The sequence below is a fragment of the Alosa sapidissima genome, chromosome 7 (genome assembly GCF_018492685.1).
Source record: "Alosa sapidissima isolate fAloSap1 chromosome 7, fAloSap1.pri, whole genome shotgun sequence".
Taxonomy (NCBI): Eukaryota; Metazoa; Chordata; class Actinopteri; order Clupeiformes; family Clupeidae; genus Alosa; species Alosa sapidissima.
This window is the reverse complement of record NC_055963.1, coordinates 10,181,582-10,194,495: the sequence shown is the minus strand read 5'-3', so window position 1 is coordinate 10,194,495 and position 12,914 is coordinate 10,181,582. Positions and strand designations below refer to the sequence as shown.

The following is a 12,914-nucleotide window of genomic DNA, read 5'->3' as shown; positions in this document are numbered from 1 at the left end:
ACTTTACTCATACCCAGGATATTATCTATTTATAAAGGGTAATACAATAAGTGCCTCAAAGTGATTGCATGGATGTACTTATTCATATGCTCTCATAAACCTCAATGTTGTACAAGTTTTCTAATACATTGTGATAGGCCTACTTCACCCTTTATGGATATTGACTGTAAGTAAAGTGTGGTTATTGAGGCTTTCTATGGTAAATATTTAAAAATGTGAAGAAATTCCTATGTCCAATTGTTTATGGCAACTACATGTAAAACAAATATATTTGACATTTGTTTGCATAATCAGTTACATTCATTCAGCGGATTTTCTTACCATAGGTGACAGTACAAATACACAGGACATCAAGCAAGTTATCCATATGTTTGATTGTTTTGGCATTTTTTTCCTTTGAATCTCTATGTCACCAAAGAAAGAGGAAGGATCAAAGATGAATAGCTCTTTGTTGTTCAGCTCTTATCGAAGCAAAGAACAAATGGGGAAGTTCAAATGCTTAAACATTCACCTGGCTTTAAGAGAACGGTTGGAAAGGCAAACATAAAACCTCTTAGCGAGCAGTGAGATAAGGTCTAGGTAAGTAATACAGTCATTTATTTTCTTTTGAAAACAGACAGAGCATAAGGAATTAAGTATTATTTGTCTGGACACAAAAAGGACTGAGTTGTTTCAATTGAGGTACTCGTTTTACTTTCTGCTATAATTTCCTTTTTGTCAGAAATATTGCATCGATTCATTATTCATTATGTCAACATGATCCATTGTTACTGAATCAGAGGGATCCGAGGCACTGGATTGCTGGTACATGGCAGGTTGCTGTGTCGTCCTTAAATATCAGTGCAATTTTAAAGTACATGTTTGGGGGGGGGGGGTTGTTTGCCGTTATCATGATAGCACAGAGGCTGACAGGAAGTGAGTGGGAGAGAGAGGGGTTTGGGAAATGACAGACTCGAACCCGGATCCTCGAGTTGTGGGCACTTGGTATGTAGTACGGATGACACCGAATGTAGTACGGCGGTGGCCGCTGTAGCCAGTTGTGCCACAGTGCCCCCAAATATCAGTGCAATTTTCAGCCACTATAGGGTCAAACGATTTTGATTAGCCAACTTATAAGAAAGAGGGGTGATGCGCACATCCAAAAAAGTAATCCACAGGTGCTAGACAACTGTATCAGATATAAGAGAAAGGTTGGTCTGCACACTGTTGTTTGCTCCAGAAGTAAATCTATTTACTTAAAAAGGCAACGTTTCGATCACTTCAGATCTTCAACAGGAATAGAGAACAATGGGTGAGACGGCATACCAGTTCAGTAACAGTTGCTTGATTAAGGTTAAGAACATTTTAAACCCTTTTCCTGTTTGCTGGAGGGAGTGGCACACAACATTTTCACAAAGTCGGCCCACATTACCATGAGACGAGGTCCTGAAGACAATGACTATAGAAAGAAGCCGTATTTGCTATGTTAATGTTTTAACATAAACCGGAAGTTGATAATGCTAGTACAAGCGAATCCAAAATGAAGTTGTGCATATACTGTATAGAGTCTATAGAAGAAGAATCTATAATCTACTACAGCATCTCATTTGATTAAGAGGGTGGAGTGGGTTCCCATTCAGCACTAAGGGGTACCCAAGTATACCCTCAGGTTGGCAACACAATGAGTTTGAAGATGTCATTTTAAGGTGAAAGAAAATGGTGTTGCTTTAATGGCAGTTCAGGCACAGCAACTGAAAGAAAGCCATCACCAGCAATCAGGAAGCTAAACTCCTTGTAAGTTGTAAGTTTAAAACATAGGCCTACAGTATGCTTACACTGTTAAACTTTTCCTGTGAAAACTAAAAATACATTTCTGGTAGCTATTGCTCATAACACATTTCTTTTCTATTATTTTGTAAGCTTACAGTAAGAAGTTTAATCTCCAATAAATTAACAGAAGAAACTGAGTGGGTGTGCTTTTGAGTGCGTGTGTGACCGAAGCACACAAATATAGCTTTTTTGAGTTTCACTCGGTCAAACACTCTGTTTGACTTTGAGGAAGAGCCTGTGCATTGAAACGTTAATCATTTGCTCCGAATAAAGTCTCTAAAAGCTATTTGTGTGCTCCAGTCCTGGGTTCAGTCTGGGCTAGGGCACACGTGATACCTATTCCATGTCTTATCTTACTTTTAACTACACTTTTAAGTATAAGTATATATACTCTTTTGATCCCGTGAGGGAAATTTGGTCTCTGCATTTATCCCAATCCATGAATTACTGAAACACACTCAGCACACACTAATCCCGGCGCAGTGAGCTGCCTGCAACAACAGCGGTGCTCGGGGAGCAGTGAGGGGTTGGGTGCCTTGCTCAAGAGCACCGCAGCCGTGCCTACTGGTTGGGGTTCGAACCGGCAACCCTCCGGTTACAAGTCCGAAATGCTAACCAGTAGGCCACGGCTGCCCCTAAAAAGTTTTAGAAAGTATGTGTACCGTTAACGTTAATCTACAATTCTCTCTCTCTTTATCGTTGTTTAAAACAGCCTTCATGGAGGTTCAATGTGTTTTGGAGTCGCACTCACAGTATGTCTGCAGCGACAACCTCAGATCTCTTGAAAACACCCTTCAGTTCATCTGTGAGTTTCCCAGAGAGACTCGTCACTCAGGTGATGGACAGGAGACCTTCGTGGTTAAACTCCCAGCTCAGTGCAATGTGCACCAACTGCGCTTGCGTCTCTGTATGCTAGCGCAGGAGAGGTCTCAGCTTCCCGACCCTCTTGGACTCTTGGACCCTGAGAGGTATCAGCTCCTGTACACCAAAATGGACGACCTGTATGAGATATATGATGATTGCCAGGTCCTGCAAACGCTAAATGTGCCCTGGTTTCTGGATCCCCATGGCATGAGGATGGCACAGATTTCTATCGCAGAAAAGAAAACAGACACAGAAGATGTGCAAAATTACCATCACGCTTTAGCTAAGCTTATTGGATATGACTTGAATTCTACCGCAGGGAGCAGGCTGAGTGAACTGAGCTTTACCCGCAGAAAGTTTGCTGCCCCCCGCAGAGAGGAATTGAAAAGCCGTGACCCAAAAGCGTATGCCACTGAACCATGGACCACAGCCACACCCCTTCAGAAAGACCTCCAAGAGTGGCATGAGCGCAAACTTCCAATTGTCGTCTATTTCGATAACAAAGGCTTTTGCATGAACATAGACATTGAAATTTCTCCAGATCATCTTCTGAAGATACTTCAGGAAACTGTGTCTAAAATGGACCCCTCTATTGACTGGTCCACATCTGATCCAGTGCTGAAGGTCTGTGGAAGGGAGGAGTTCTTAGTTGGAAGTATCCCCCTGTACAACTTCCTTTGGGTTAGGAGCTGCCTGAAGAGGTGTAAAGACCTTCATTTGACAATCACTGATGTTGCTTTGCTTCCAGAGGATAAGGTGAGAAGTGAGGCCTTCCCCCTAGTGGACAACCTCACTAGCCTCTCCAGCTTTCATGAGGACCTTGCTCTTGGTGGGAAAGAGATGGATGAGATACTCATGATCTCCCTGTGGGACTGTGAGAGAAAGTTTAGGGTGAAACTGTTGGGGTTTGACATTCCTGAACGCCCAGCCAAACTGCCCCAACTCATTTGCGTTGAGGCTTCCATTATCTATGGCAACAAGGTAGTGTCCTCTATCGGTTCCACTGCTAAACCTTTCACAGATGAGGTTATGTGGAACACGTGGCTTGAGTTTGACATCCTCCTAAAGAACATCCCTCGTGGCTCAAAGCTCGGGTTTACCATCAACACTTTCGACAACTCCACAGCAAAGGAATCCAAATCATCTACCAGCGGAGTCAAGGAGTCAGACTTCCAGAGGTGTAAAGGAAATGTGCTGTACTTTGTGAATCTTCAGCTCATCGACCACAGGTCTGTGCTCAGTCAGGGGCCTCACACTCTTCACATGTGGCCGTTTCCTGAGCGAGAGGAGGAGGCGTTTACTTTCGAGGCTGACAAGCTCTCCACGGCGACCAACCCAGACGTGGCGACGTCCATGGCCATCACCTTCCTCCTGGACCGTTACAGTTTTCCCGTGGTCATCCCGCACAGTAGAGGAGTCCCCAATACTCTTTCTCCTCCCAGTGTTTCGTCGCCGTCATCTAATTCCAGCTTACCACCCTCTCTTCTTGCATCAAACCCAGCATCGCCTTCAAAGTCGGATGTCCCTGAAAGTGGATCACCAACATCATCGCCCTCCACGCAAACCCAAAGAGATCGTCTCAGGAGGTTTAGGGAGGAAAGTGTCCGCTACACCTCCAACCTGCCTCAGTTCCTGCGGAGCATTGACTGGCTAAAGCCCGACGCTGTGCAGGACATCCACTGGCTGCTGGGTCACTGGGAACCGCATGACCTGGAGCTGCCAGTGGCTCTGGAGCTTCTCAGCGTGGGCTTTGCTGATGAAAGGGTCAGAGGCCTGGCTGTCCAACGGCTGGAGCTGCTGTCCAATGAAGAAGTACTAAGGTACCTTCTCCAGTTGGTTCAGGTTAGTGATTAATACAGTACATGCTATCTGTAATATTGCAGTTGTCACTGACATTTATGCTTCACAACATATGGATATTGACTTATAGATGTAAAGATAATAATAATATTGATAATAATACATTATTTTTTTATAGCACTTTTCTAGACACTCATAGATGCTTTACGGTTTTCTTACGTAGGTACAACAAGCACACAAGGTACATAGACAAGGTTAGATGACAGACAAAAGAAACACATAGGTGCACCGTGCATGGATAAAGCAGAGGCCAAGCTGGTATAGAGAGGTGGGCAATAAAAAGGAGGGGAAAAGTGGGGAAGTCTGTCCCCAGTGTTTGATGCGGTTGGGGAAAGCGTTCTAGAGGGAGGGTGCAGCAGCTGAGACGGCCCTGTTGCCCTAGGTCAGGAGCTTAGTCCTGATGGTCTTGAGTGTGTTTGCATCGACGGACCTGAGGCAATGGGTGGGAGTGTGGCGGTTGAGGAGGTCGGAGAGGTATGGAGGGGCAAAGTTATTACTGTAAGTGCTTTGTATGTGAGGAGAAAATAGTGGGCCATACAAGAAAACAAGTCCTTTTTGTTCTTTTGAACGTATTCTGCATGCTGTTGTGTTTTGTTGCAGGACTTTGACATGATTTTTGCTTTTATAGACCCTCAAGGTTGAGCCCTATCATGATAGCTGTCTGGCTAGATTCCTCCTCCGAAGAGCACTCAGAGTAAGCATATTAATTGAAGTGGGATTCGAGGATTGAGGTGCATGATACTGCATAATAACAACTGAAATCTTGATATGCATTAATGTGGAAGTCTTTGTAAATGATGAATTCACCATTTGCTAATACATAACTAAGGCTTCCTGTAGTTGTTATAAAGTGTTAGAAACTGAAATAAGAACTTCCATAGAAGAGGATCAGCATGACCTATGAGATACAGACACAGACCACTCTCATTCTATGGATTTTCCTCTCCTCAGAGCAAGAGAATTGGTCACTTTTTTTTCTGGTTTTTGCGGAGTGAGGTGGCAGGATGTCCATTCTTTCGTGAACGCATGGCAGTGATTCTGGAGGCTTACTTAATGGGTTGTGGTCAATCCATGCTGTCGAGTTTCCAACAACAAGTTCTGGTGGTGGACAACTTGCACGATGTTGCAAGTGCAGTAAAGAGGTTATATCCAGACAAAAGTGATCTCCCTCCAACAGGTAAAGATCCTCTCTGAAGAAACTGTCTTTATTTTTAGCTATATTGTTTGTCAACAAGACCTGTCGTCACTCATAAACTGGAAAAAAACAATTGATTTTTACCTTTCTCCGGTTCACCTAGCTGTTCTCTGAGTCTGGCGATACCACTTTTAGCTCCAGCCTAGCATAGATCATTGAATAGGATTAGACCATTAGCATCTCACTCTCTAGCATCACGTTTAAAAGTGACTAAGATTAAGGTTTGCCTGTTCAATCCCCGACCAGTAGGAAAAATGTGTAAACCTGAATTACGTTTGTCTATAGACAACCTCACCACACTACCACAGAAATGTCGTTCTATTTTGAATGTTGTCAGTGGTAAAAAAAAATCGCTCTATTGTTTTTGACGTCTGGCTGTGCCCTTTGCACTATCATTGTAAGACAATTTAGTGTGCAAACAACTGTCTTGCTCAAAACTGCACTAATTAACGTGATTATGCTCTCAAACAAATGTTTGAAATGGTTGGTTTCTGGAAATAGACCTTTAAAGGTGAACTTTTCAACGTAATACTATAATTGAACTATTTCAACGTAATAAACCCGTTTAGAAATCATTTGGACTTTCCCCGCTGCGCCTAGCGTCCCCAGGCGGAAAACCAACCTTGCAACATTGAGACTACCGTCCCGGAAAGAGAAGTGAGAAACAAGAAACTCGTTTTAAATCGTGTTTCTTACCTTGTAACATCCACATAGTTCTACCAAACTTATGCTAACCGTTCGCTAGCTTGTAAACAAATCCATGTGCTTTATCGTTTGTTACCTTTTCCCACAGTTTGAAATAGCATAATGCACAATGCAGAGGGGGAAATCCTGCCAAGTTTTCCTTTAATATAAGATGAACACTTGGTTAGATAAGCAGTTTTTGCAGTGTACTGGAAATGAGTTTTTTAGTGTTGTACCACAGAGTGAAAAAACACAAAATGAATGGATGAATTTCTGAAGGGATTACAAATTGTACTCTGTAGGTACAGTACATGCACCATAAATGACAGTACACATGTGGTATAATTGACCCATTTACAACCAACTCTCTGTTTTACAAAAGGGAAGGTTTATTTTTTTCTTCCTCTTGCTTTCACTTGTCCTTCCTAAAATGGCTTACCATAACGGTGGTGCATTCTGTTCCTCTATTAGTTATAATTGTAATGACTAATGCGCACAGAAGAACATGTTTATTTCTGAAACCAAACCAAGCCCTTATTCAGTAGCCTACTGTATGACTGTATTTAAAGGTGTTATCTGGAGTTCAGTAGGCTTCCAGTTCTCTTGAATGCAGCCACACGTATTGTATTTAATCACATGGTCGAAAGTGACATGGTAATCACATGGTCCAAAGTGATATTACAGGAGAGCTAGGGCGCTACTTGGTTTGCATGCTAACTTTTGTGCATGTCACACAGAGCATCTTGGCGTTTTTTGACATTATGTCAAAATGTTTCTTCACATTCTGTTGATATTGGGTGGGTTTAATTGTTTAAAACAAAATAAACTCCATATCACCTTTAATATATGTTGTTTTATTGCATTTTGAAAACTCCTTAATTTTTAATAGTGTGAAAATAGGAATTACAGATACACAGATTTCCATTCATGTTGTCATTTCATTCATGTTGTCATTTCATCCCTGAAGCTGCGCAGAAGCTTCAGGACTTGCTGCAGAGCTGCCACTTCCCACCTGACTTCCAGGTGCCCTTTGATCCACGTATCAGAGCTGGACAAATTCAGGTCCAAACTGTTTCACTCCTTAACAACATTGAAGTTTTACACAAGCACTGCATAATTGCACTGCATTGTATCATGTGCTTTATCCTTCACACGTGTATATAACATACAGTAGCCTATAAGTGTCTTTTCATTTAGTATCTGTTTGTGAATATGTATGTAAAAGTATATCCTTTGCTGAAACCAGTCTAAGCTGGATAAGTCTTTGACCAAAATGTAGGCCTTTTTTTCAATCAATTGATCTCTTAAAATAACCTCACCATTTGCCATTCATTAGTTGAACAGGTGCAAAATAATGGCTTCCAAGAAGAAGCCCTTATGGCTTGAATTCTCAGGTGTTGATTCACAAGCCACTACTGGTCCTCCTGTGGGAATAATATTCAAAGAAGGTGATGATCTCCGACAGGATATGCTTGTTATTCAGGTGAGGAACACAAGGATAAAATGCATCCTAGGGTTAAAAGTTAACTGGTATTAGGACTTTTATCCAAAGCAAACACAGACTGACAATGGCGGGTTCAGGATTCAAACTGATTATCAGGCGATGACATTACCGCTGCTCCATCACACCCACATTCTATTAAACAACAGTTAATTTGGTCTTGTGCTTTAAACCTTTTCCAATTATCAGCTCTAAATGAAAGGCAGGCTCTGTTATGGTAATAGGTATGTCCCAAAGAGTAACCAAAGTGAAGGATTATTAAAGTTCTCTCACATTTTTGTTCTCTCATTTTGGAATCAGCATGCCGAAATATTTGTGTCTTGATTTTATCAAGATAAAAAGAAATACAGTTTTAAATAAAATGAGTGAGATGAAGAGGACAAAAATATGAGATAATGTTTACTACTACAAGTCAAATAATGCACTTATACGGCTCTTCCATTGCAGGCAAGTTACACTGAAAATAATACAGTAGGTTTTAGAAGTGTGGAGTAAGGGGCAAGTACAAAACTATGAAATTGTACACAATTGACCAGGTGCACAATGGCTTACCTGATTTGTAGTTCTACAGCTCAGACTAATTGGTGTTCAGTTTCTGTGTAAGTGTTTTTAGGTATGTGTGTGGTAAGCGTTGTTCTAAGCATTAATATTTAGTGGGTAAGCAATCTGCAAAAATTGTAATGCAAACATTATAAACATTATGACAACACGTGTGTGTGTGTGCGTGCCATAGGGATACATTTTTATGGGTAATGGGTCATGGGTAATCACAGTGAAAAATGCTAACCAAATACATGAGGACATATCTGATTTCTGATTTTTTCAGACATTGAAAGTAATGGATTCAATATGGCAGGAAAGATCCTTAAACCTCAACCTGGTGCCTTATGGCTGCATATCCACTGGGCACAACATAGGTATGGCACTTGATATTGAATAAGCTAGTATTTCAATGTGAAGGCTTCTTTCTGCAAGTGTAGACACAATGGAAATTCAATGCATACTCCAGCGGCATGCATGACTCTGAATCCATCGTTCCCAAACACTGCATTACTGTTTACTGTTTGTGAATGTATTTTCAAGGTTTCTCGAGGCTGCCAAGCAAGTTTCATGTCTCTCTATCCTCTTACAAGCCTCTTACACCACATAAACACAACGTAGAGACTGATGTTTGCATTTGATAACTTATATCTCTTTTTTGCTTGTGCCTTAGGGATGATAGAGATAGTCAGAGATGCTGTCACGATTGCGGCGGTCCAAAGGAGCCAAGGAGGCACAAAAGGAGCATTCAAAAATGACGCTCTGTTTGAATGGCTGAAGGACAAGTGTCCACTTCAAGGAATAGTGAGATTTAGGTTTCATTTGTTCGCCTTTTTCTCTTGCTATTCTATTCTCATTTTGGAATCAGAATCAGAATGTATTACTTTTTCACCAATTCATTTTTTATGGGCACATCCACAGGTCAAAAAGCATACATTGATTCCCCATCATTTGATTTTAGAGAGTTGAAGAGTACTGTAAAATGTTAATGCTGTCTACTTGTCTCTGGTTGGTCTTCAGCACTACCAAGCGATGGAGAGGTTTGTCAACTCATGTGCAGGGTATTGTGTGGCCACATATGTGCTAGGAATTGGAGATCGCCACAATGATAACATCATGATCACTGATAAAGGTAGGGGGCAATATTTTGTTCAGTAATGAAATCCATTAATTCTGTTTATCGGGATACCTCAGCATCATTATCCCTTAATGTAATTTTGTATTTGTCAAATGCATGTATTTTAGCAGTCCAGACCCAAATCCGAAAGATTAAGGGTCTGGCCATGACTAATGCAATGGCCCAACTTGAGGGACGGCACCAAGCATGCATTTGAAAATCTCACTCCACGCAATTGGATAACACTATGACCAATGTTTACTGACTGATTCTGCACTTCGACGCAATTGGATAACACTATGACCAATGTTTACTGACTGATTCGTTGCAGCGCTGTTGTCATCTGTTTAGCTTGCCTCTGCCCCACCTATATCAGATACACCGATGTGATTTGGTACCCCACGATACATGGGACATAAGTAATGAACAACATTACTCATTGCCAGAGTGACTCGCTGAACAAATTCAAATTGTGCTCTCGTGAGAACTCTGGATTTCCAGGGTACAAGTATTTGCCAAGAAGCCTAGATTGTGTAGCCTATTTCTCAGAAGTCAATAAAACCGGTAAAATAACTTAAAGGCACCCTTAACGGTTTTTCGACCTTAACATAACATTTCCAAAATCATTTTGATGGCACATATTTTGAGGTTCATAACATGACGAATGGCCCTTCTGCCATTGTCTAAGCGACCCTCTGTAGGCGATTACTGACCTGGCCACTTTCCTCGGGTAGGAAACTGCCCCTCCTCCCATCCCCCCATACGAAATCGAAACAGAAAAGAGCTGCAATGCTACAGGAATTTGGAGATCTTTTTCTACAGACTGCTGTCGGTGCATTCCCTCTATATTATATCGGAGTTATGTTCATACTTTTTTGCAAAAGACGCATATTTCGTTTGTGTTTATTATTGCGCTTCTCAACTGTAGGGGGACCCCCGAGAGCAAATCTTGTTAAGGGTGCCTTTAACAAAGTGATATACAGCACTGTGTGGATTTAAATCTTTTTTTTAATTAGCATTTCTGCTCCTTGGGTAACTAACCCATGACTGGGCTTTAGAATTCGCTCCACCAGCTGAGCTACACTGTTGAACTGTGTGACTGTGGAACGAGCTAGTCTGAATCTTATCCCAGATTCATTGCCTATGTTAGCAATATAGACTTGGGAAATTATTTGTTCACATCAAACCTGAAGAGGAACACAAGTTTAACCGCCGGTTGGTTCCCGCAATTCACTCTCATGGAGTTATTTCTGTTCTCATACTGTATGCCCTGCCGTTTCATCTTCTCATCAACAATATAACTCATGCTGGTATGGTGCATGGTGGAGGCGAGGGGCCTTGATTAATATGCGGGATCCCAGTCAACTTGCGTAGTGTGCGTATAGGGCGCTCCGACTCTGTGTGACATTTCATTTTATCATGAGTCATTTGAGCAAAATTGCTCATATTTATGCATTCAACAGTAACTCTTTATTAAGATGCTTTGGGCAAGACACTGAGGTTTGTTTAAAAGAATATTTTTTATTCACAAGCGGAAATCAATTTGAACAGAAAATGATTGTCAGGATGGTAACTGTAGACAGTCTGATTGGACTAACTCATGGATAAATGAAACACAAATATTCAGGGCTAATGTTCCTACAGTAATAAGAACTGTCTGCAACTGTCTATATATGTTTCTTAGGCAATCTTTTCCATATCGATTTCGGCCACATCCTGGGCAACACAAAGAGCTTCCTGGGGATGAACAGGGAACGGGTCCCTTTTGTCCTCACCCCAGATTTCCTCTATGTCATGGGCAGGGTCAAGGGTCGGTCCAGCCTCTACTTCCAGAGATTTCGGGTGAGTGTCGCCAAAGGTCTTATGGGTTAATTTTGTGATTTTAAAAGGACAATGGTCATGGAAGCATTTAAATCAAAACAATGATGTGTATAACTGATAGTGTGACCAAAAATAAACATTTTCTCAGGACATTCTCCCACAATACTTTGGGATTTGGTCTTCATGTGCAAATGTCTGTTTGTGCCAAACATGTACTACATGTATAATTTTTTAAAGGCATACACACACTCATGAACACACACACACCACCACAACACACACACACACACACACACACACACACACAGCCACATGAATATGAATGATTCCCCCTGCCACCTCTCCTCTCCAGGACATATGTATCGAGGCCTACCTGTCCCTGCGCTCTCAGTCCAGGCTGCTTGTGACGCTCTTCTCCCTGATGCTGTTGACGGGGATCCCCGAGCTCAGTGCGGCGCAGGACATGCGTTACCTCCGCACCGCGCTGCAAGAGGAGTGTGGAGAGGAAGAGGCTCGAGGTCACTTCCTGCAGCAGATCACCATCTGCGAGCAGCTGGGCTGGACTGTTCAGGCCAATTGGTGGTTTCACATGGTTGCAGGGATTAAGTAATAAGAAGATGGACAGGGGGGTGCATTTTTAAGTGAACATTTTTGTTATTGTAAGAGACATAATTAAGATGACATCTGTGCTTGCATTTTTACTATATATTTCAACTTCTCTCTGTAGATACCGTACCTTTCACTCTTGTATGGAAATACATATAAAAAGCCCATGAAAGACAGAAGAGCTTTAGGTTTTCAGCAACATTGTGTACATGATGTATCCAAAATGCCAATTTTTGTCATATTATGACAAAAGTGTTTATAATGTGAGGCAAATGTTTGCTTTTAAAGATGTGTTTATGACATTTTTAATGTTATGTGTCATTTTCCTGGAGATTTGAGGCATTTTGTATTTTGTGTGAGCAATTGTGGTTTTGTGTGTAGAAAATGAAAAATAGATATAGAGTTTTGAAAATGTGTGTAAACAAAAAACTGTAATTACTCTCCATTGGCTTCCTATAGTAGCCAAAATGTAATCCAAATCCCTCACTCTAGCCTATAGGCATTTACTGGATCTGCCTGCTATTTTACAGTTTTTAAGGATTGTTTAGATGCCCTTAATGAAACTGGGATCCACTTGATCTTTTTATCTCTTGCAAATGATTTAACACATTTTCATTATTAATAAATATTACTTGTAAAATTCTCATACGGACAGGCTATTTTAGTCATTTTTGGGTTTTGGGGTCTTTACACAACCCTGTCTCGCAGGTATACAGACAATTGTCTTGACCTTGTGGCTTGGTTTTCACTCTGACATACACCATCAACTGTGAGGCCTATAAAGAGATATCTGCCTGCCCTAATAATGGCCAATTAATTAATTTAGGCACAGGTGGACTTTAATCAAGTAGAAGCATCATAAGGACCATTTGATACAGTAGAAGTAGGATGCACCAGAGTTCAATTGCAAGTGTCAT

At 41.4% G+C, this 12,914-nt stretch overlaps 1 protein-coding gene across 1 annotated transcript; it reads left to right on the top strand.

Moving 5' to 3' along the window:
* Positions 1-511: 511 nt before the first annotated feature.
* si:rp71-17i16.5 (phosphatidylinositol 4,5-bisphosphate 3-kinase catalytic subunit gamma isoform) lies at positions 512-12,643 on the top strand. Its single transcript, XM_042099368.1, has 11 exons — positions 512-579; positions 2,522-4,515; positions 5,162-5,227; positions 5,485-5,710; positions 7,380-7,474; positions 7,749-7,895; positions 8,740-8,830; positions 9,127-9,257; positions 9,474-9,585; positions 11,255-11,412; positions 11,744-12,643. The coding sequence occupies exons 2-11, from the start codon at positions 2,527-2,529 to the stop codon at positions 11,999-12,001; spliced, it is 3,273 nt and encodes a 1,090-aa protein (XP_041955302.1). The 5' UTR covers positions 512-579; positions 2,522-2,526; the 3' UTR covers positions 12,002-12,643.
* The last annotated feature ends 271 nt before the right edge of the window (positions 12,644-12,914 follow it).

What these genes read in the sequence shown, in the direction of transcription:
- si:rp71-17i16.5 (XM_042099368.1), top strand. Translation starts at nt 2,527, where the DNA reads ATGGAGGTTCAATGTGTTTTGGAGTCGCACTCACAGTATGTCTGCAGC. An exon ending in AAGTGATCTCCCTCCAACAG is followed by an intron (nt 5,711 to 7,379) that starts GTAAAGATCCTC and finishes TCATCCCTGAAG; the next exon opens with CTGCGCAGAAGCTTCAGGAC. An exon ending in TCAGAGCTGGACAAATTCAG is followed by an intron (nt 7,475 to 7,748) that starts GTCCAAACTGTT and finishes GCCATTCATTAG; the next exon opens with TTGAACAGGTGCAAAATAAT.